The sequence below is a fragment of the Chionomys nivalis genome, chromosome 1 (assembly GCF_950005125.1).
Source record: "Chionomys nivalis chromosome 1, mChiNiv1.1, whole genome shotgun sequence".
NCBI classification, from domain to species: domain Eukaryota; kingdom Metazoa; phylum Chordata; class Mammalia; order Rodentia; family Cricetidae; genus Chionomys; species Chionomys nivalis.
The window spans coordinates 22568203-22592667 of NC_080086.1; the positions used below are offsets into that span (position 1 = coordinate 22568203).

At 42.2% G+C, this 24465-nt stretch overlaps 1 protein-coding gene across 1 annotated transcript in view; it reads left to right on the plus strand.

The window, feature by feature from the left end:
* Positions 1–3777: 3777 nt before the first annotated feature.
* LOC130873081 (ovostatin homolog) overlaps positions 3778–24465 on the plus strand; it is a 42369-nt gene continuing 21681 nt past the window's right edge. The window contains exons 1-17 of the mRNA XM_057767618.1: positions 3778–3842; positions 4150–4333; positions 4908–5064; positions 6530–6582; positions 7498–7518; positions 9345–9513; positions 10005–10089; positions 11644–11761; positions 12306–12417; positions 12699–12808; positions 13137–13295; positions 14078–14305; positions 15228–15282; positions 16039–16184; positions 17125–17274; positions 22262–22432; positions 22996–23137. Of these exons, the coding sequence (XP_057623601.1) occupies positions 3778–3842; positions 4150–4333; positions 4908–5064; positions 6530–6582; positions 7498–7518; positions 9345–9513; positions 10005–10089; positions 11644–11761; positions 12306–12417; positions 12699–12808; positions 13137–13295; positions 14078–14305; positions 15228–15282; positions 16039–16184; positions 17125–17274; positions 22262–22432; positions 22996–23137 (2125 nt within the window). The remainder of the gene's footprint in view (positions 3843–4149; positions 4334–4907; positions 5065–6529; positions 6583–7497; positions 7519–9344; positions 9514–10004; positions 10090–11643; positions 11762–12305; positions 12418–12698; positions 12809–13136; positions 13296–14077; positions 14306–15227; positions 15283–16038; positions 16185–17124; positions 17275–22261; positions 22433–22995; positions 23138–24465) is intronic.

Consider the following 24465-nt stretch of genomic DNA (forward strand, 5'->3'; position numbering starts at 1 on the left):
AGAGCTGCACACTATAAATGATTCACTATGTTTTTTACGGTTCATACATATCATTTTTCCAGTTTGTGTATCTCCTGCTCTAAGCTCCTGGAATTTTCTCTACTGTAAATCCGAAGTTAGAGATTCGAAATATCTCCGCTGATGTATTGCTGGTCATCTTTAACAAGATTCCACGTTTGTCCATCTGCCTGGGTAAAGCAATGTTTGGGATTAGTGGATCCTTGGGTGGATTAAAAATACGAACTTTGTTTACGACGGAAAGTGGTTGGCTCTGGAGCAGCCAGGTGGATGGACCGTCTTCACTGCCTCAGAAGCACCTGTTTCTCCCCCAATTACCTCTGCCAATCACTCGTCCACAGTTGCCCATCATGTGGGATTTCTTGTCAGCAATGACAAAGTGACGCAGGAGCTAAGTGTCTGAGAACAAAGGGGCCCCTCGACTTGTAAAACAGCTTATTGTTCAAGGAGGAAGAGACAAGTTCCCTTCCAAAGGGTTGCCACACCAGGAACTGAATAGTTCTGTTTAGTTTGAAGCATAATCAGCTGCCTATAGGTTACTGGTCTTGAGTAATACTTTAGTTGTGTTGACTTTACCATTTCATGAAGGGGAACTTGAAATTCAAGACGTTCTCAGGAATGCCAGGATAAACTTAACATTTATTTCCACCCTTAAAATGGACTATGATGAATCATACTGCTAGGAACACCAGCAAACGTTTAAAGCAGGTAATTCCAGGACCACTTTTGTGGTACGTTGCTCACATTCACGGTGGACAGGGAAACACTCACATGCTGCCCCAGGCCTGCAACTCTCACCAGTCAGCTCTCACTGACAACACAGACTTCCCGTTCTCTCTTCCTTTTCTGGTTGCTTTATAAAATAATAGCAATGCCCGTGATGCTAATATCACCCACATGTTATAACAATTCCTGAATTTCTGTCTACATCTCTAACTGTTCCCACGCATGTATCTTGTAATTCAAGTGGCCTACTGACAATAAATTCCCCTCCTACTTCCTATTATGAGGACCCTAAATCCTCCCTGTCTATTTTGGTGCTCGTTTTGTTTCACTAACTACAGCAGCATTCACCTCAGTGCCAGCCTGACTTTCTCCCCTCTTCTGTCCCTATCTGAACATCTTCAATCCTAAGAAGTAGGCTGAAAGCCAAAGTCTCTTGAAGAGCTACTGCCAGTGTCCAGGTCCTTGATCTTGCAAGCCAGGATTGCCTTTGAGAAGTTTCTGTGACTTGGGTCCCTCCACCCCACCATTCCAAGTCCACCTTCCTGTTTTCTGTGGAATATAAGAATTATTACACTCATGACTCTTTTTTTCTTAACGTGGTCTTGCTGTGTATCCTGAGTTGGTCTGGATTTTCTTTCCTACCTGAAAATTTCTAATCACCCTGACATTTCCAATCCCCAAAGCACCTGCTTATTAAGCTGTTTGGCATTGTTTTCCTTCACAGTGTTGCTGTGATCCCACAGAACACCAATCGTAGCTGCAAAATAAATGACTGCTTGTATCAATTGGCATTGACATCTGTGTTTGCATACACTTCTGAATAGACAGATTCTTGGTATTGTTCATGGTGTTGTCACAATAACTTGGTACAGCCCTAAGATGCATTCTCTCTCACCCTGTGGTTATTTCTCATCTGTACCCCTTATACTAGCTGCAATAGGTACGCGTGTGTTTGGTTATTAAATCTTTGTCTTTCTGATAAGATGATCGCTTCAGTCACTCCTATTTCCCTGTTCATGTCTACCACCTACAGTTACACAAGCGTACATTCAATAAGAAGCACCCTGAGTAAGCACAGCCGCAAACACCAACGACCCACATGGTATGAAATCTGTCAGGTGATTACAGGGACAGAAATTCGTAACGCTCTCCTCACGGATAACAGAGTCACACTCAACACTTCTAAAACAAAACACACGCTGAGAAGAAACACACATGACAGACTTATTGAATGAAAGTTTACTATGACATGAAAGAACTCAGAAATGGAGATACAAAGGCCCTGAACTGTCCATTTTAATGCTTAGCTACGATGAGCAATAACACAGAAATCTGACTGGACCAAATGGATGACCTTGGCCAACAGAGGCATTGTCGCAGCAAAGCCTGTGCTGGTTCTTTTGTTTGCTTGTTTTTGTTTGTTTTTGGGCGCTGTCTGTGGTATTCCTAGCTCCTGAGAACAAAGCAAGACTGCTAGAACAGAATCCTTAGATTTACTACCAGTTGAGGTGAATCAGAGAACTTTTTATAGCCAGTGATTAGTCAGATTTGCATCACTACCGAAAAATACCCAAGCAGCAAATTTTATAAAGAAAAAGGGTTCGTTTAGTTTCTCAGAGTCTCAAAGTCCATTGGTTCGATCATTGGTGACAACGTTGGTACTCAGCACACCTAGGCTGAGGTGCTTATGTGTAGAAGATCTTAGATGTTCAAACAGGAAATCAAAGAGAGAAATTGGTATTTCACAATCTCTTCTGAGGGGCATCTCCCAAAACCAGAAGGCGGGCCCACTGAGCGGTACCCAGCTAAGGTCCGCCATCTCCCAACAGCACCATCTTGAGGACCAAACATTGGTTACAATGGCCCCTTGGGAGACTGTTCACATTCAAACCAAAGCAGCCAGCTCTGAAAGTATGTCTCAGGCTTCAGGGATTGCCTTTGGGGAAGAGGAGCTCTCATTTCTATGATTCCCCTCAAGATACAGGAGCCATTAGATTTTATAGCCCTCCTTGGTGAGGAAAGGGAGCAAGAAAATGGAAGACAGCATCTGAGGGCCTGTGATGTCTGGAATGTAGTCATTCGGTACAGATTCCTGAGATTCAATGTGAATATGTGTATCTGAATTTGTTCTTTTTCTTGTATATCCTGAGGCTCAACAGAAACCACTGAGAATACAAGCATGTGGCATTTGACCTTTCTCATGTTTATTTTAGGTATCATAAATACTTTATGTTAACTGAAAGTAAGAAGAGCTCCTGATGTTTTAATGTGGTATAAAAGGCCATTAACTCAAGAGTAAATTCCTGATGGAAATACTTCCCTAAGTCCCTCTTCTTTTGTTCCTTCCTTCCCCCCCTTTCTTATTTCTTTTCAGCTCCTCTTCCTCTCTCCACTCTTTCTTTCTACCTTTATTTCTTTCTTAGTATTTGCTTCACTATGCCTTTAAATACAGAAAATTGAACCCTACTTATAAGTGATTTTCTTTACTTTATAAGATTATAAAAGAATAGCTTAACACATTCAGTTATCTGTAAAGTGCTTCTGTCTTAAGATGTGTGATCCATGAACACATTTTCCTTTTGAGACTGTATTGAGACAGTGTTTTGCAGAACTGTTTCATTCCGAGCATTACTCCCTCGTAGCGCTGAGTTGCTGCTGCTGTCAGCCCCGTGTGGAACACGAGAATAGTATGAACGCCTGTGTGTCGCCCAGCTACTTTCTTTGTTTTTTGTCTTTTTCCTGTCCAGCTTGCACTGCCGACTCCAAGCAGGCCAACACCCAGCGAACTTTAGCAGGAAGTTACACATAAACTGATACCCCCTGGCGAGGTAACAGGAGAGGCAATGTGAAGGGATCGGTCTCATGATCCTTGCTCCAAAACGTAATTGATCTTCTATTCTGTGTGACTATAAAAGCAACGGCAAGGCTGAAACAAAGGGAAGGAAAGAAAGAGACGCACCTAGGTAGATGACTTCTGGTGAGAGGAGGGAGAGGATGCTTCTTCTCAAGTTAACCGTCAAGCGCTGGGACAAAATGATGCCTGCCATTTTGTTCACCTCTCTTCTGCTTCCTCTCACTCGTGCTGTGACTTCAGAACCGTAAGGGAATTCTAAACTCTCTGTATCAAATTACTGGCAATACCATCCGATTAAATGGATTCCATGTTAAAATCTGGTTGGTTCATTGTTCTATTTCAACTTCAGCCAGTGAGTAAGGGTTTGCCTTCTAAGTACTGAGCAGATATCAGGAGAATGGATGCCCTTAAGACACCACTATGAACATCCAGTTTATCATAATCCTGACTAGAAAGCTGTGCAGTTTGGGAAATCCTTCCATAACTCAAGTTTGCTGTTTGTGGAGGGTCTCTAGACCTGTTGACAGAGTGCTGGCGTTCTCTTTGCGCAGGCGATACATCCTGTGGGTTTCTTCAGTGGTACAGCGCTTTTCCCCAGAAAAAGCCTGTCTTCATTTTTTAAACCTCAACGAGTCTGTGTCCTTGAGCGTCATCCTGGAATATGATGGATTCAATACTACTATCTTTGACCAGCCTGTGGAGGCGGGGAACTTCTACACTTGCACCAGTTTCCAGGTGAGGCAGCGGGAGCCCAAGTGGGAACAGGAACCTATTCTCGTAAAGCTGCCCTTCAGTAACTAATCTTGATTTGGAGTGACTTGCAAAATCTGGCCCCGGGCAGGGGGTGGGGGTGGCATAAATTTCAAGAGAAGCAAAAAACAAAAGGAAAAATTTTAATGCACATCCTATATTGCTGTTGTCATTGGCGATTTTCTATCATAGGAAATGATGAGGCAATTGCTATTTTAGAGAGTGAACGTGTGTCACGGAGTCTAAAAGGAAAGTGTAGGCTCAAGGGTAGGGGGATTTGGTTCAGGACAACACATAAAGAAAATAGACAACCATAGAAGATAGGGGGGGAGAGAGAGAGAGAGAGAGAGAGAGAGAGAGAGAGAGAGAGAGAGAGAGAGAGAGAGAGAGAGAGAGAAAGAGAGAAAGAGAGAGAGAGACCCTTATACTGAGTTGAGCAATTTCAACAGGTGATCAGGGAGTCTTTTGTCAGGCAGTGAGGGGTTTGCAAGGCTTTACCTGTCTGAGCATCTAAATTAAGACATGTGATCTTCCCCTCTCTGCTCTTCTACATAAACAGGTGTCTCAGACATCCCCGGAGCAGTTGGCCTTTGTGACCTTACTTGCTCAGGGAAACACTCTGAAAATCTCTGAAAGGAGAGTGGTAGCCATCGCTGCTGAGGAAAAGGCAACTTTTGTGCAGACAGATACGCTCATCTACAAACCTGGAGACACCGGTAATTCACTGTAAAGACACAGTCTCCAAACTGACATGTAGAACTTAGGAAAGCTTGTCTTTCTTGCCATTGACGGCTGCATTCCCATCATCCCTACAGTTAGGAGCTGGCGTCCTTAGATCGGGAGCTGATGTCCATAAGACCCTGTCCCGTCCTTCCATCGTGTACAAATCCCCCTGACACGGCTGCATGGTGCAGTGGTTTCCAGCATAGAACACAACGTGTAATTGTTTGATCTAAACCACTGATCCATAACATGCCTGCTTGGCAAGCTCATTAATTCTCTTTCTCAAGCCAATTATTTCATACTTGGATTAGAGATAATGAAAGTTTCTTATGACTTTCTAGGAAGAAATGAGAGTCGTTGTGCAAACAGTGCCAATCACAACAAAGATCTCACCGGCGACATTTATGGATTCTATTGCTCTATTTTTATGTTCACTGCGATAACACATGGATGTTATCTGATGACGGAGCCTTTCTGCTTTCTGCACTCTTGTCCCAAGCAGACTGTGGCAGACAGAACACCAGGCTATAAGTCAAAACAACTTGCTTTGAATCTTGGCTCTGTTAATCAATGAGTGACTTTTGACAAGTAAATTCTGATCTTCGAGATTTAATTTCTTCATTTGTAAAATTAATGGTTTTGAGATGAAACCGCCTGTCCTGATTAATATTATACATTTCTGGGTTTTTTTTTTTTAAGGAGCTGAAAATAGGCTTTATTTTGGCTTAAACAACAGACATTTACTTCTGGCGGTTGTGGAACCTGCCGATGTGACAGTGTCAGGGGTGGTTTCCTACAGCGGGCTCTGCTGTGCTCTGACTGACAAGATGGAGTCGGGGTCAGGGGAGTTCCTCCAAGGAGTCTCCGCTGTGCTCTGAATGGCCAGCTTTTGTAGGCTTCTTTCACTTTTCTTCTATAATTAATTTTAAGTCATCACAAAAGACTGTAAATTTCATTATGGCATTTTCACATATAATATAGCAAAGATAATTCTTAAAGAGAGACTTTTGTTTTCTGATATCCCCTTTACTGCTCCTACTAAAATATTTGAATGAGTGGCACAAAGAGCCAATGTCTTTCCTTTGTAGTTCTGCTAAAATAACTTAATTTTTCTAACATCATATTCAAGGAAAATAAATGTTTCACAGTTGTGCTTCTATGAATAATCTGTCACTAATTCTGGTTCAAGATGTCCCAATCTTTCATCTCATGGCCAACAGGGTAAACATTTCTAATGGTAGCTGGTGTCAGCACTGGGAACAACAGGAATCATTAACAAAGGGACGATAAATACAGTGAGAGGTTTTCCCAATGAACTCCTAACCTCAAAGGTCAAATGAGAGGCGAGGGGGAGGGGATATGGGAAAGCAATTAACTATGTATATATTTGGAACAACCAGAGCTGTAAGGTGGAATCACGAGAGAAACACTTTGTGACCCTGCTCCTCGTTCTTTCAGTTCGCTTTCGCATTGTGACACTGAACGCCTGGCTCAAACCTGTCGATGACTTGGTGAGTCCACAATTCCTAACGGTACGATGGAACTTAAATCCAGTAATCAAATCCATTGCTATACAAAGCACCGTTCAGGTATGTAAGTCAGCGTACTTCAGATACCTGTACATCCATGCTTATTCCTACACTATTCACGATAGTCAAGGTGTGGAACTGGCCTTGGTGTCCATCAGCAGATGGATGGATAAAGCGTATGTGGTGTGTGTATGTGACTGGGTTTTATTCAGCCATAAAGAATAGAATTATGTCATTTGCAGAAAAATTAATAGAACTAGAGTTCATTGTGTTAGGTTAAATTAGCCAGACTCAAAAGATAAATATCATGTTTTCTTTCATGTGTATAATTATACCCAAACACACACACACACGTACTCACACGTGCACGCACGCATGCATGCACATGCACACACACATGGAACATGAAAATAAAAGGGATACCATGAAGGTAGAGAAACAGTTCTAAAGGGAGAAAGGAAGAGAGGGTAGTGAGAGAGAGAAAGAGAAAATACCATGATTTCTGTCATATGTTGGATCTAGACTTAGCTATTTATACATACCCACACACACAAGCAAAGGGGGAGGTGGGGCAGACAGCAGAGGGTGATATGAAGTGAACCAAGGTATAATTGCAATGATGCAATATGTGTGAAAATATCATAACAAAGCCCATTGTTTTATACACTCACTAAAAGAATTAATAAATAAACCTTGGGCTGGGCAGTGGTGGCACACACCTTTATTCTAGCACTTGGGAGGCAGAGACAGGTGGATCTCTGTGAGTTCAAGGCCAGCCTGGTCTGCAGAGCAAGAGCCAGGACAGTCTCCAAAGCTACACAGAGAAACCCTCAGGATCAACGCTATTTGGCAAAAGAATGTCTCACTAAAATGCCATTCTGTGTTTTTCTCCTTCAGTACCCTTCAGTCACCGTTCAGGTAAGACATCTACTTTCCATTTATGGTTTTAAAACATTCAGATTGGGAGTGGCATTCTTCCAGTTTTTCAATTTTATATAACTAAAATTTAAGACGATTGAAACAAATGGTTAGAAAAAGGCTTAAAATAAAACTCTGAAGGTGCCTAGGAATAATATTTTCTTGTCCATGAATCCCCAAGAGTATTGTGCTGGGAATTTAAAGACAGAAACTTGTTTATTTTCCCCTCTGTATAATTCTAAACCTCATCATCATCGGTGACTAAACATATTTTGTTGATTTTTTTATTAGATGTCTTGCACTTGCCATGTAATTAGCTGGGCTCTCAGCTTGCTCGCAAACAGCGATCAATCCCTATATTCATTTTCTCTACATGCGGCATGTGCTCCATCATGAGCTAACCCTGGAGGTCGGGGTCTAGGCTCATAATCAACAGTTATGGGCAAACTCACACACTCACAAACTTCCAACTGGCCTGTCTAATAGTTGGATGCGATGAGCTCTTCATATGGGTGACATCCTTAAGGTGACATGAACTCCAGGGGTTCTCAACAGTTTGTTTTCACATCTGCTGTGTTCTGCTGAGAGGAACACAAAGCTTACTTAACGTTGGCTTCGATGAGGAGACGTTCACCAGTCACAAGTCACACCGTGTCGGTGTGGGCACCCAGAGCAGCACAGTGGCGTTCACCGAGCGTGGTGTTTTAGCCTCGATGCACACGACGCCTGGTTCTTTTGGAAATAGTTCATTCTGCTCTGTGACACCCACTCACATCTAAGCCAGCGTGGGCTCTCATGGGCAATCCTGAAGGAAAAGAGATCTGGGATATCGAGCACTCCAAACTTGAAAGTAGAGGAAAACAAATCATTAAAACCTTTGAAACAGTGGCAGTTTTGCTTCCTCACACAATCTGTTCGATGAGGTCTCTTTAAAGAAGTCTTTTAAACATGACCACTTTAATCAGAGCTGGAAAGTGTAAAATAGTTATGGAAGTAAACATGTGTGTGGCCACATGCTGAAAGAAAATGAAGAAGGTTGCATTCTGATAACTGTCCCTGCTTTTTAATATCACAGAAATTCCACATAGTTATTGTTGGATAAGCCATGGCCAACTTAGACAGAGACCAGGTGGAAATTTGTGACAAAATCGTTTTTAATTTTTATTTTTAATTAATTAAAAATATTTTAGTCAAACTAATTAAAATTGATGGTTAATAAAGTTAATAATTAATAATGTGTTGATTATTATACCTGGGTATTCTGCCTATCTATTGGCATCACATGCATGCAGCACCTGCAGAGGCCAGAAGATGGTGTCAGATCCCCTGGAACTGGAGTCACAGATAGTTATGAACCACCGGAAAGGTGACGGGAATAGAACCTAGGTGTGCAACCAGTGCTTTTAACCACTGAGCCATCTCTCCAGCCCCTGTGATGATCATTTTAATCATTCTAAATGTTTGATATGATTTGTGTCCCTTTATATACCTATTGGCTATGAGTTCACTCTGCTTTGGGGATTACTATTCTGACTGAGTATGCTGAATTTCTAATTTTTTTTAACTATATTACTTTGGAAAGATAAAAGTCAAAGGTGTCAGTTATAAATTATTTTTCATATGAATTTTAGTTTTAAGAGGAAGAAACATCAATTGAATTTGAATATGTTGGAGTAATTGCATTGTATCAGGGGCTTGAGGTCATTAGACAAACATTACAGTAGTTCACCCTTTGCTTCCAATAACTGTGGAGAACACTCACCGTAAGGAAAGCGTAATTTTCACACACAACCTCTGATCATCCTTCTTTATTCACCATTCTCGAGGATCCCGAAAGCAATGTGATTTTTCAGTGGAAAAACGTAACCACTTTCAGAAACATCACCCAGCTGGCATTCCATCTGACTCCAGAACCCATGTTTGGGGATTACACAATTGCCATAAGAAAACCATCAGGAAGGACAGTGGTGCACCAGTTCACCGTTAATCGGGATGGTAAGCAAGTACTGGTTTTGATTCTCCTGCCGACGAGCTCAAAGCAACATAACAAAACTTTCTAGACCCTGGGAAAAGCAGCTGGAGCCAGGCTGGGCCTCTGCTGTCCGCTTTTCTGTGGCCTCCCCCGTCCTCCCTTTGCTTCGCTCCCGGCCCACGTCTTCCTCTGATCCTTCCCCTCACCGAAGAAATACCTCATTTTTCTGAGATTCAGATGCTCTCCTAAAACAGATCTAACAGCTAAAACATAAAAAAGAGTGAATTTTCGAGGCTAGACAAAACTAATAGATAAAAATAAACAAGCCACCAACAGCAAAAAAATCAAAACAAGCAAACTACGGAAGAATTGCTCTTTAACGAGGCACCAGCACAGACCCCGTGCACCGCGGGGCTCGTGGAGGAAAACAGCACAGCAGGGACACGGTTTGCTCTAATTGCAGAAGCTCTGGTCCCTAGGGATTCTCAGCTGAAGTGTGTTTCTTTGTTTTCAGAATTGCCCAGATTTGAAGTTGAGGTCAGGGCACCAAAGACAATAACGATTGTGGACCATCAATTTCAAGTGGTTGCATGTGCCAAGTAAGTGTTTCCTCAGACTAATCCATTCCCACAGGGTAAATTAAGTCTAACTATAAAATGCCATCTATATACTTACATTAAAATTACTTTAGAAAATTGTGAATGCTTGATAAATATAAAGGAAAGCAAACTACAGTGTGTGCTACCAATTGCTAGCACACTATAGCTGATTTTCCTCTAATACTTTGTGAAATCTTTCCCCAGTTATATTTATTCTTTTCTTTCCATTTTATCTAATATTTTAAAGACACACATCTCCGTATTTTGCTAGTCTTTCTGTCTCTTCCAACCCCTTGCCCTGTAAGCATATCTTCATATGCAAATAGCAGTTTTGCCTAATTATTGTTCTACTATGTAACATGTAACCTATTGCACTGTGTTTTCTAGTAATTTATGCATTGGTAGTAGATGTCTTCTGAAAAACTGTAATAGTCTGACTTAGAACTGAAAATTGTTTGCTTAAGAAAGATTTCACTAAAGGTAATTGCCGAGTCAAAATGTATAATATTCTTTTAGTCTTATAAATGTCAAGTTGCTCACCTAACTCCAGCTACTGGTGCAAAAGTCCTGACTTCACTGAATCTTTACCTTCATTGAGGGTTTTTAGAAAGGGAGGAAGGGAGGGAGGGAGAGAGGGAGGGAAAGAGGGAGGGAAGGAAGTGAGCTATTAAAAGTTCATAGAAATAAGGAAGTTTATAATTTAGCTTGAATTTATTTGAGTTCCCTAACATCACCCTATCTGCTCTTAGGAACATTTATCCCGTTTGGAGAAATTATTTCTGATGCCCTTCATCCTTTTTGTGATATCTTTTTTCACATTTATAACAATAATGTTAAACAGCTGGTATTCATCGGGTGGCAGCTGGAGAAATTATTCCCACAGTGTCGTAAGCTGGGAGTTGTCATCATCTCAACTTTATAAATCAAGATAAGCCATGAGTACTGGGATAGCCGGCCTTGGGAGTGTTCTGATGGCCAAGGGTTACACCGGGGAGTTTGGTGTCACCGTCATTCTGTCATTTGATAACTATGCCATCCTATGAGCAGACGCCTGGTGAGAGGCGCTGAATGCTCTAACAGCTGGCATAAAACACTAATTTTTGTATATTTTTCAAAATATTGAAGCTGCAGTCTGGAAAGGGCTACCTGCTGAAGACATAAAGGGGGTCTTCATAGTCTCCCCAGGAATCTTGGAGTCTGTCTGTGTCTCTCAGAGAAGGATCAAGACATTTCTCTGAGCTTCCATGCAGAGTATCTGCTCACTTTCCAATACTTCTGTCAGATTAAATATATTTAAATTTTTTTACTCATTAAGTTTTTCTTCACTGATATTTTAGATCATCTAAAAATATTTTTGTTTGTTTGCTGTTTGGAAAACCAGCCAGGTCCTCTTCATAAATTATTTTTGCCTAAATTCTGTAGCAGAAAATAACTGCAAAGATGTTCAGATGGAAGCACTCAGTCTCAAGGCTTCATATATGATTTCTGATGAAGCACATACATGCCACTCTGGTACTGCCCATCTGTGATCATGGATGCGCCTTCTCCCACTAGGTACACCTACGGCCAGTCTGTGCATGGGAAAGCCCAGATCCGGGTGTGCAGAGAGTTTTCCTCCTCTGGGTATTGTGAGAGCGAGAATAATGAAATATGCGAGCAGTTCACTGCGCAGGTACAGATCCCGGGCTTGCTCCAGAGGGACATTCCCCACTCCCTTCTCTTAGTGATTTTATTCCTTTACAAAAGGATTTCTAGCACTGTCATTGTGCGGCTAGCGGAGGTTAGAGCTCAGTGAGTTGAAGAACACGGAGATATCACAGGTTTAAAATAATGCCTTGTGTGTTTCCCCTGTTTCAAATAATAGACGGCTATAGGTATTGGCATCCTTCATTTAAGGGGTGTTGGCCCGTCTGTTCTAGTGCTTCTCCCAGGGGTGTTTATTACCCTTGGAATATCATTAACTGTATTCTCATCCTTTAACTGTTTCGTGCCTACGTTACTTCCAGGAGAACAGCCTTGAATCTGTAAAGTGCAGATACATCCCTTCTCTTGATGTACGTCTTCTCCCACTCCATCTTCCTGCTTTAACTCTCTTTATCGGTTCAGTGACTTAGTGGGGGACACCTGGGCACACAGGGGTGGGATACATCTGTGCTAAAATTCCATGCGACTCTTGGATCCCTAACTTCTTCATTATACCTCTGTTTATTTTTCAGCTGAAAGATGGCTGTGTTTCTCAAACTGTCAACACAAAAGTCTTCCAACTATACCGCTCTGGATTTTTCATGACATTTAATGTGAATATACTGGTTACAGAATTTGGAACAGGTAATAACAGTGTTTTATGAACAAATTGGGAGTGTATGGTGACCCACTGAGAAAGAAAACCATACAGAGCTAGCAACATCGTATTATTATTATTAATTACTGCTCAAAGGGGTAAAGAAACATCTTGAAAGGTGGCTTTTGTGGGGAATAGAAGTATTGAACCCATGGCCTCACACATGCTTAGGCAGCAAGCTTCTGCCACTGAGATACATGTCCCACCCTCACAGGTTTTGTCCAAATGATTAATCCCATCCTGACGCTGTGTTTTGTTATTTCTTCAGGTGTGCAGATCAGTAAAACACATCCTGTTTTTATCACTTCGGTGCTTGGCAGCGTGAGTTTTGAGAACATGGACTCTTTCTACAGGAGAGGAATCACTTACTCTGGAACTGTAGGTTTGACTAGATGTTTTAGAGGACCTTGTTTGGGTTTCTTTGTTTGCAGATTGTCGCTTGAAATTTCCTAGACACTTTTTTCTAGGTTCACAACCTACTTTTAACATTGCTATGTCTGATACGTTTGGAAAGTTCTAGGCAAAAAGAAAGCAACGTGTGAAATGATAGTCAGCTTCTCCTGTTTTATGTGTAAACACAATTAGCAGGATGGATATTTCTATTTGTTGAAATTTCTGTTAAGTGGTCGCTCTCATGAACTCAGAATTCCCTGTAGACGTGTGAAGTCCATGTCATAAAAGGGTTAACATTTCTGCTTTTGTACAGCTTAGATTTTCTGGTCCCGATAACACACCGATGGTGAGCAAGCTTTTGCAACTGGAGCTCAATGGCAAATTTCTAGGAAATTATACCACAGATGGGAACGGGGAAGCTCAGTTTTCCATCAACACTTCGGAGATCTTCGATGCACAGATCAGCCTGAAAGTAAGACATCCAAGGGTGGACAGAGACTGAGGAATTGCACAGAGTGCTAGGGGCTTGGAGCATGAGAAGGCTCATTTGGTGCACAGAGGGAGAGATGCTGTGAGATCTCTTCTGAAACATCTACAGATGTTTGCAGTTAAACTGTTTGTCATGGTTCACATGCAGGTGAAGGATACAGAACTTAAATCTAGTTCTCTGGCTGTAATTAAAAGTAAAAAGTCAGAGCACAGTAGTTATGCCCGTAATTCTAGCACCTAAGATGCTGAGTCAGGGGGATCTTGAGTTGCAGGCAACATTGGGCTACATAGTCAACCACCCCCTGACCATCCCCACCAACAAACACACATACATACACACATAGACACACACACATACACAGAGAGAGGGAGGGAGAGAGGGAGAGAGAGAGAGAGAGAGAGAGAGAGAGAGAGAGAGAGAGAGAGAGAGAGAACATAACAGTTCACTGTTAGTTCAATTAGACAGTCCTATAACCACGGTCATTTTTTTATATACAGGAAAGAGAATGATACTATTATTATCTCATTTTCTATGAGTCAGTTCCTTCCTTCCACAACAGCAGTGCCCAGAGTCAAGCTAGGGTGGTCAGGCCTGGTGGCAAGTGTCCTTACATGCTGAGCCATCTTGCCAGACTCCCCAATAACAGCTACCAGTCAGCTTCCTCCCTGCTCTGAAGAGACAAGAAGCCTTGTGTTCTGAAGTGTTCCCTCTCTGGAAGTGCCCATCATTCTAACGTCTTTCCTTTGTTTTTTCTGTCACGTCAGGCTGTATATGTCCGACCTGGAGTCTGCCATCATCCCAGCTGGTTGAACCCTGAGTATCTGGATGCCTACTTCACAGTCTCTCGCCTTTACTCCCAAACCAACAGCTTCCTAAAGATCATTCCTGAGCCAGAGCAGCTTCCCTGTAATCAAGAGAAGATGATTTCAGTACTTTACTCCCTAAACCCTGAGGCCTACAAGGATGACTCAGGCGTGAACTTCTTCTATTTGGTAAGTCTCAGCTGGCGGATTTGTCTACTCAGCACAACCCGGTTTAGGAGGTGTCATCTCTTAGGACTTGGCTACCTGAGTGAACTCTGTCTACCCACTTTGCTGTTGGATAGCTCTGGCTCCATTAAGGACACAGGAACAGGCTTGCAAAATAATCCCCGGCAATCTGAGTTCCCATGAGACCGAAACACTTGCTTCTTCAGTCAGTCCACTATACTCCCCATCAATATTTATGAGCATGTGAGAGGGTAAGCAATATGGAAAGTTCGAAATGATGAGTGGTAAAGGAGGCTGCTCTCATCCCCTCTCACCAAGGCTTCCTGGAGAGGGAAAAAAGGTGCAGAAATTAAGACACTCCTACTTCTATCCCCCACCCTGACTCTCTCCTAGTAGTTAAGAATGCGTGTCCACCTTGGGCACCTTGTTCAGACTCTCTCAAACCCTGGAGTTCTCGCTGCATATTCCTAACTGGAAACGATAAAGGAATCAGTTAGACTCACCAACTACAATGGTAGGCTTGAGGCACTGTCAAAGAGTTTCACGTGTGTCAAGCTACCTGGTCAGCCTCATGGGGACTCCATGTCACAGCATGGAACAGAGGCAAATGGATAGACAGTGGGCAGGCAAAGCCACCAGCTGGTGCATGCATTGGGTGGCTTCACAAGTTTTCTGGTGTTTTCTCTGTTCCGGCCCAGCCTTTATGAAGTTCCCTTTTAGTGTTCAGTAGTGGAAGCTATCTTGTTACAGGTCACTAGACCATTCCACGAGGACACAACGATGCTAGCTGCACTGCTCACACAGGGTCAGTCAGTCCACGGTGACACAATACGACGGTTGCTGCAGTACTCACTCAGGGTCAGTCCACGAGGACACAACGATGCTAGCTGCACTGCTCACACAGGGTTTTCTTTGTCTGCCTCAGGTGATGGCGAGAGGAAGCATCTTCCTCAGTGGACAGAAGGAAGTCAGAAGCCAAGGTGGATATGATGCACTTGCTTTGAAATACGCACCTTATCATCACGCTTTTATCTACAAATTAGGGTGGGCACTTGTTTCCACTTGCAGTTGGAGGGTTGGAGATAGCATAGCCTGAGGTAACATACAGAATAGTTTAAACAAGGAGATTGCTACCTTTCTATCAATGTTCTGGTTGGCTTTTTGTGTGATAAGCACTGGCCAAAAGCAACTTGGAGAGGAAAGGGTTTATTTCGTCCTATACGTCCATCATGGAGGGAAGTTGGAGCAGGAACCTGGAGGCAGGAATTGGAGCAGAGACCATGGGAGGACACTGCTTACTGACTTGCCCAGCCTGCTTTCTTATACCCCCAGGTTCACCTGTCCAGGATTGGCACAGGCCAGAGTGGTCTGGGCCCTCCCACATCAATCTTTAGTCAAGAAAATGCCCCTATAGACATGCCCGCGGGCCAATCAGATGGAGTCAATTCCTTAATTGGGTTCCTCTTCCCAGGTGATTCAAGTTTGTGTCAAGTTGACAAAAATAGCTCATACCATTACTATCAGTTAATCACGCGCCTTATAGAAGGGGAATGGACGTCTAAGATATTCCTATTTGTAATACTGTCCTCATCTGTGTTTAAGTCCCCACTTCTTATTTGCATTTGAATAAGGCCCAGTTTACCTTTTCTGTCCTCAAACAATTCTCCCTAATCCGAACAAACCCACATATAAGTTAGAGCCAGTCCATGTGGTCTGTGAACTGCCTGTTTCCACAGCCTGGAACGGAAACTTCTCGCTCCCCATCAGCATGGGTGCTGATCTGGCACCAGTGGCTGTCCTCCTTGTCTACACCCTCCACCCCAGTGGGGAAATCGTTGCAGATAGTGTCAAGCTCCAGATTGACAAGTGCTTTAAAAACCAGGTAATGTTTCTTCTAGCAGCAGGGTTGTTGTATTAGCTGCGGTGAGCTATGTTCCTGGCACCCGGCTGCCCGCACGGCTAGCTTTATACCCGAAATAATTACCCAGAAACTGTATTCTTTCAAACACTGCTTGGCCCATTAGTTTTAACCTCTTATTGGCTAGCTCTTACATATTGATCTAACCCATTTCTAATATTCTGTGTAGCACCACAAGCTGGCTTACCAGGAAAGATCTTAACCTGCGTCTGTCTGGAGTGGGAGAATCATGGCAACTGCCTGACTCGGCTTCTTTCTCCCAGCATTCTGTTCTGTCTACTCCACCCACCTAAGGGTTGGCCTATCAAATGGGCCAAGGCAGTTTCTTTATTAATTAACCAATGAAAGCAACAGATTAGAAAGAAATCATTTCCACATCACAGGGTCAGCATTTTGCTTCCTGCCACCTCCTTTTTAAAATTTGTTTTACTTAGTGTGTGTGTGTTTGTGTGTGTGTGTGCGCGTGCGCATGTGTGTACACACATGCATACATACATATATGTGTGACCATGAAGTAAGTGCACGAAGATCAGGGGACAGTTTGCGGAACTTCATTCTCTCCTTTCCCCATGTGGCTTCCAGGGATCAACCTCAAGCTGTTAGCCTTGGTAGCAAGCCCTCTTACCCACTGAGCTATCTCAACAGCCCTCATAATCTTTACCCAGTAATCTCCTAGTTAAATGGATAAAGAATGGGGATCATGAATAGTTAATCATCTTGAAGATGCCTGATCATGGGGAGCTAGGGCATGGAGAAAGGAGATATTCCAAAAGGGAACTGAGAATGGACAGGAAAATGTATGTACAGAAATCTGTCAGGATTTGTTTGGAAAGGACAAGATTTATTCAAATTCTCTTCCTGTGTCATTATCTCCACCCTCATTGGTTGCCTTTCTCTACTTCAGGTCAGCATGAAGTTCTCAAAGGAGCAGGACCTCCCCGGCTCCACCACCCGCCTATGTCTTCAAGCAGCCCCAGACTCCTTCTGTGCCCTGCGAGCAGTGGACAAAAGTGTCCTTCTGCTGAAACCTGAACAAGAACTGTCTCCTGAAAGTGTAAGCCCCCTTGTCCCTCGCTGTCCCTCGCTGTCCCCAGCTGTGTGGACACAGGCCCTGCCTGTCGGATTATCATACTTTTACTTGAGATGGGATGTGCCAAAATTATCTTAGCTTCTGTGTTCCTCCCTCGGCTGCTAGAACCGGTCACTAGCTACATGAGTTTCCTGTTCGGCAGAACTCTCCCAATAACTAGAGCAGGTTAAGAATTCCAAAGCAATGCGTTATTTTAAAATCGTAGTGGGAGAGGTTTTCAGTCGGTCTCTGTGCCCTTTGATAATGTCAAATTATAATATAATTATGCGATGTCAGATTATAGTCTCAGCTCTAACTAACTTCCTAGCCCAGGATGACCCAGGCCTATCTTTATCTTCTTTGTACCAGCCTTGAAAACTGTTTTTTTTTTTTTTTAAATTTCTGGGAACACAGGTTCCTTGAATATGAAATATTTATCTAGTTATTTTTTCTCAAGTAAAATATATCCAGTTGACATATTATCTCTGCTCAAACGCCGTGAGACACTGTCCTTATCCTCGACTGCTTTTCTATGTATTATATTTATTTCTCAGTTCTACATTCTATTTCTTTGGTTTGTCTTTTCCTATGTCAGTCCCATAGTTTCAATGATAAAGATTAATTTTTGGTTATCAACTCCTTTGGCCAAGAAGTTCCAAGCATCTCAACTCCAGGCTGCCCCTTGCTATTATAGTTGATTTTTAATATTAATATACTTCTAACTTCTCTAGCTCAAGGAAGGAAACCCAACTGACATTTTTACTGTGATTACGTGGGATTTACAAATTAACTTCAGCACTGCCCCCTATTGGGGGAATATTCTAATTCAGAATCTGGCTTTTTATTTTTACAAGCATATTTTCCTGTCACTTATGAATTAAATTTTAAATAGTTTTCTCATGTAAATTGTTCATTCAAATGTGTCATAACAGCTCTGTCGCTACTGTAAACAAGGCTTTTTGCCACTACATAGTCTACTGTTGTTCATGTACCCGCAGCTGTTCTATACAATTTACATTTTGCTAAATTGCTAAATTCCTTTATTAATTGGATTATATTTTTCATTGATTCTATGTTTCTGTGTATTACATTGCCATCAATAGAAAGTTTTCTTTTTTTCGCCCTCCCTCCCTCCCTCCCTCCCTGTCTCCCCTCTTCTCTCTCCTTTCCTTTCTTCCTTCCTCCCTCTCTCTCTCCCTCCCTTCATTTCCTCCCTCCGTCCCTCCCTCCCTTCTTCCCTCCCTTTCCTTCCTCCTCCCTTCCTCCCTCCCTCTCTCTCTCCCTCCCTTCACTTCCTCCCTCCGTCCCTCCCTCCTTTCCTCCCTTCCCTCCCTCCCTCTCTCTCTCCCTCCTTTCCTTCCCTCTCATCCCATGCCTCCTGCCTGATTTCAGCACAGTACAACATCCTGAGGACAGCAGCATCCTTCCCTTGTTCTTGCCTTAGTAGAAACCACAGGAACATAAGCTCCTTCTGGCTCATGTATGACAGTCTCTCGACAACTTTCTATGTTTGTTTTATAAAAGTTGGCCCATTTAAATATTGTCTCTCAGTTGGTGCTAATTTGCCTCATTTCTTAAGCGATTAAGATAAAAATATTTATTATTTTATTGTATGAATATGTTGTCTGCATATACATCTCTGCATGCTGGAAATCGAACCCAGGTTCTCTGAAGCACAGCCAGTGTTCCTAACCACTGAGCCATCTCTCCCAACCCTAAAGTAAGAATTTCATGGAAATTTACAAATTCATTTTGTTGTAAATTAAGGAAGTCCTTATGACCTAAGAGCTATGCTCTCTGTGTCAACAATTATGTTTCTTTATGTTTTATTACATTTTTATGATTATACTTTTTCCCTTATTCATTGCTGACTTACCCACTTTTTGCTGAGTTATCAACTGAATGTAAAGTAGTTTTTGTGGGGGTTTGCTTGGTTTGGGTTTGATGCTCTGCCCCATTATTCTTACATTTTTGTCGTTGCTGTTTTTAGTAGTATTTTAAAAATCTATGGCAAATTAATGTAGTTAAGCAGGTTAGAGGTCTTGACATTTTTCTCTGATATCATTGGCTGTCTGTTGTTTGCTATGGTGGTGGGATTGGAGCCAGGACTCATGTGTGCAAAGCAAGGACTTTGTCACTAAACTCTGTTCCTAGCCCTGCTCCTGCCTTCACACTCCCCCGTAGACGCCAATGTGTAGTGATTGCTCCATTTCTGTTTTTCAGAATTTTTTTTTTCTGTTTGAAGTTACTCCTTTATACCAAAAATTCACATATTGAGACTTTTGTAATTATATTAAAAGATAGTTTGTCATGGTTTACTCAGTTATTTGGGGTTATTCTGCTTTATGGTCAGTGATATTTTTATTTTATAAAGTCCTCTGGTGCGTTGCCAGATATGGGTTTTGAAATGTTTATGCATGCTAAGAAGATGTAGTTTCTGTTTTTAACTTGTGTTATAGCTATTAAATCTGATTACATATGTGTATGCATATATGTGTGTATACATATATGTGTGTATATAAAAGTTGCATCTTTCCTTCCTTGGAGAACACATCATGCTTACACTTGTATTTCTCCCTTATTCCCTGAGCTACCCCAGTTTCCAACCTGTGTTTTGGTTACCTGAATTGTATCTTCTGCTGGCTTCCTCAGAAGGGCACATGGTTTCCATGACACTTACCTCCCAGAGTCATTTTCCTAAAATCTTGACTTGGAAGCTGGACATGGTGGTGGACCCCTGTGACCTCACCACTTGGAAGGCAGAGGCAGGAGGATCAGGAGATGACGGCCAATGAGACATGAGACCTGTCTTTAAAAAAAAAAAAAAAAAAAAAAAAAGCAAACAGCAATCAAAATCTCTTAAAAATAAAGAACAATGCCTTGATCCATGAAAGATGAGTTAAGTGACCATGTGCTTTTCTTTAGATTTCTTGAGAACCCTGCTCCCCTCTACCTTGCTGTGAACATTATTTTAAGGAATTGTGCTTTCAGGTGAACTTGTTTTCTATGGTAGGTTATTTGATCTTCTTCCCTGGAGGCCTTGGAGGGTTTTCCCCCTTTATATTTAAACTAAACATTTTAGTAAAATGTCACTTAGGATTTATTGTGTGGGGGAAAATGCAAAGCTGACCCTGAATTATAACTTAAAATTTAAGTTTTTTTATTTCTTCCCTGTCTTGAAATTTTTCATTCATGTGTTAGCTTTTTTTCATGGGCTCTCAAACTCTCATGTTTGCCTGTGACCTGCTTTGGTTCTTTCTTTTTTCTCTTGTTTTCTATTTCTCTCTTCTGTAAGCTTGGTATGCTGGCTGTGGTGTGCACATCTGTAACCTCTTTACTTGGGAGACAGACACAGGAGACTGTTGAAGGAGCTGCAGGCTGCATTCCTGCCACCCAGCTCCCGGCTGCCTGGCTAGCTTATGCCCCGAAATAACAACACACAAACTGTATTCTTTTAAGCACTGCCTGGCCCATTATATCTAGCCTCTTCTAGGCTAATTCTCACGTATTAATTTAGCCCATTTCTAATAATCTGCGTAGCACCACTAGGTGCGCTTACCGGGAAAGATTCAGCATGTCTGACCTGGCAGCTGGCTGCATCACGTCTGGCTCTGAGAGGAGCTGCCCTGCATCTGAGCTCACTTCCTTTTCCTCCCAGCATTCTGTTCTGTTTACTCCACCCACCTATGTTCTAACCTATGAGGCCAAGTTATTAATTAACCAATGACCTTCCTCCATCAGGAGACTCAGTAGGTAAAAGTCACATGACCCGGCCTCAGAAAACAAGAAGCAAATAAGCAATGGATGGTTTCTGTCAGTCATTTTTTTCTTGGGGTCTTTAGATTCATTTCTGATATTTTCTGATTTCTGAGTTCATTCTCAATTATTTATTCCTTGGTTCCACCCATTTTCATCCTTCCTTTGTTTAATTTCTGATTCATAATCTTTTTAAGTAGTTTTAAGTAGTTTTCATGCCAATTTGGGAATATTTCCTTTATTATGAAATATTTGAGGAATGCTTTTCTCTCTTAGTTAATTATTGGGGCTGAGCAGTTCCGTTAGCTACAGTGTGTCCTCTCCTGTCACATCCTCCCCTCCATCAAGCACCATCTCCAAGGGTCAGTCCTCTCCGCTGTTCACACCACCCTATCCATCAGTTATACCCCCTGATAGCTGCCACCCACGTGAGCCATACATTTCAGTGAGAGGAAGCTGCCCCTGCCTCTCAAGCCCTTCCCTGGGAGCTGTTGTGTACAGGGAAGATGTCATACTCTGACATGAGCGGCTGGAGTATTTTTATCTGGGACTAATTTGGTGTGTGTTTCTTCTCGTTTCTTTGGGTCACTCTCCCTTTGTGCATGTAGTTTCTTAAGCTTTCCTTCAGCTTCACATACCCTCATTTTTTTTCCTGTCTTTGAGAACATGTTTTGCATAGTTCTGCCAATGACTGGAAGGCTACAGCAACAGTCACCCTTCCTCGTAATGTCAAAAGCACAAGTCTTTGACCTCACTCCTTGTTGGCTTTTTTTAATGGGTGCACATTCACTGCACATAGCCCTGAGCTTCTCAAGAACATTTTCCTGCAATTATATAAAGTACTTGGACTCTTTGTTTATTACTTGGTGCTGTATTTTATCTGGGGTTTTTTACTATGTTAATATTTAGATTCAAGCAGCTGGCATCACCCTCCGGTCTGAGAACTTACTCTTAACTTCAGGCAGTTGTCTGTGTGCTAGGCTTTGAAACAACCGAGTGTTCTCCATGACCTTTTTCCTCTGTGCTATCCCAAATCCTGCACTTTCAGCCTGAAAAGTTTACCAATAACATTGACTACATAAAACGAAATTGGTCTCCTCCTTTGAATTTTTGGAAAGTTGACTCAGAAATAAACAGTTATGACACAAAAATTTCCAACCTTATAATTTTGCAAGGAGGGCTTAAAGTCACCAAAGACCATATCTTCCTGTCCTAGGTATACAACCTGCTCCCGAATATCCAACAATATGGTTATTTCTACCATGGTCTCAACCTGGATGATGCTACAGTAGACCCATGCATCCCTCAGACGGATTTGTTCCACAATGGACTGTATTATACACCTGCAAGCAATGCTTGGGATGGAGACATTGCCAGTCTTCTCAGGGTAAGGGCACAAATGAGTCTCAAAAACATTCTGTGTTGTAGCTTTAGTGTCCTGACCCCCATCTATGTCTCTCTTCTGTTAAACCAAGAAGCTAACTTGCAGTCTGTACTCCACATAAACAGAGACTGTCAGCTCCGTATGCTCAGGGGTCAAGCAAGAGCTTTATGATCAGAGTCATAGTGGTTTAGAAGAGAATACTGAGTCAGACAGCCTTTAGTTCAAGTCCCAGTCTGCTGTTTACTGCATGTACACTGTGTGTATACATGCATGTGTGCATGCATGTTTGCTGTTAAGACAATAGTGGTGCTGATTTCTTGTTTCCCCTTAAGCGTAAATAGAAAAAACATGAAAATATTGCATAATAATAAAAATATAGTGATTACTGGTTTTCTTCCTAATTGTGAATTTTTCTGTAAGTTGAATAAGTAGACTTGATTTCTATGGTACTGGATCATAGCTAACACAGAAAATATTATATTTATTGTCTGTTTATTGTAACTGTAGACCTTTCGTGGTTTTCTCAGGAAAGGAATGTATAACTTTTTTGTTTCTCTCTCTGAAAGGACATGGGTCTGAAAATCTTTACTAACTTCCAGTACCGGAAACCAGAGGTGTGTGCATCCCAGGAAAACCTGCACTTGCTGAGGTCGTTTGATAGCCCAGAAGGACGGATGATGATGTTCGGCGCTCCAGCTGCTTCTGCCTGTGGGTAGTCTAGAAGCTCCTGCTGGAGTATCAGTCAGCAGAATTCTTTGGACTGGGTGTATGTAAGACAAAGCCATGTCAAACACAGGTCTTACAGGTGGTTGATGATGAGGTGGAGCAAGAACTAGAATTTCTACAGTTCAACAAAACAGGCTAGAAATAGTTTTGGCCGTGAGGAATAAGTAGCTTCTGATACAGGAAGAAGTCCAGGTTTTGGTTTCTGCCTTTCATTATCTTCCTAAATTTTTGTTTGCTTCTTAAGATAGAGTCCTTCTCTGTAGCCCAGACTGGCCTCAAAACAGATGTGAAGACTACTACACAGGATAATGCAGGCAGCAACCCAGCATGGTGTAAGACAACGAGACTTGCTTGTTTGTATTGAGAAAGGGCCTCACATAGCACAGGCTGGCCTCAACTTGTTATGTAGTCAAAGGCAACCTTAAACTTCTGATTCTCCTGACTCCACCTCTCAAATCCTGGAGTTTGCAAGCACACATCACCATGCTCAGGGCCATAGTTATAATTTTCATGCAGAAACACTGACTAAATGCATCCTACACAGACTACAGGCCACTCCTGTAAAGGACAATGTTCTAGAGAATTAGAAATAGTAACACCACTGAAAACTTCAGAAAGAATAAAATCAGTGGGCAAAGTTGGCAGGTACTGGCATGTCAGCCAAGAGTCAGGGCAGAGATTCAATTCATCCAGATTTGGCTGCAGGTGATTTGTTGTTTATTTGTTGTAACTTTTAAACAAACAGAAATTTGAGCATCAAAATAGTGACACCAAGATTGAGATTTGAATTTATCAGTGTTAATCCCTAGAAGCAAATTTCTGTATCACCTCATGCTAAGACATACTAGGCCCGATACAGTCAAGAGCTCAACTCAAGGGCCTGGGAGATGGCTCAGTGGGTAAATTGTTTGCTCTGTAGTCGTGAGGACCTGAGTTCACATCCCTAGCACCCACATAAACGCCAGGCATTTCAGTGCACATATGTCACCCTAGTGCTCATGAGCAGAGACAGGTAGTCTCCAGGGATTAGTGACCCACCAGTCTAGCTGACTCGAGGTGCAAGTTCAGTGAGACCCTACCTCAGAAATCAAGACGGAAAAGCAAGTGAGGAAATCAACCTGTCCGCTAGTACCTTCACAGATGGTCATACATCACTCACACACACACACACACACAAACTCTCACACATGCACGAATGAATACACATGCACTAATGCACACACACACATGCACAAATGCACACACGCACACACATGTGAACACGCACACACACAGAGCTTAGTGAGGCCTGTGGCACTGAAGCACAGCAT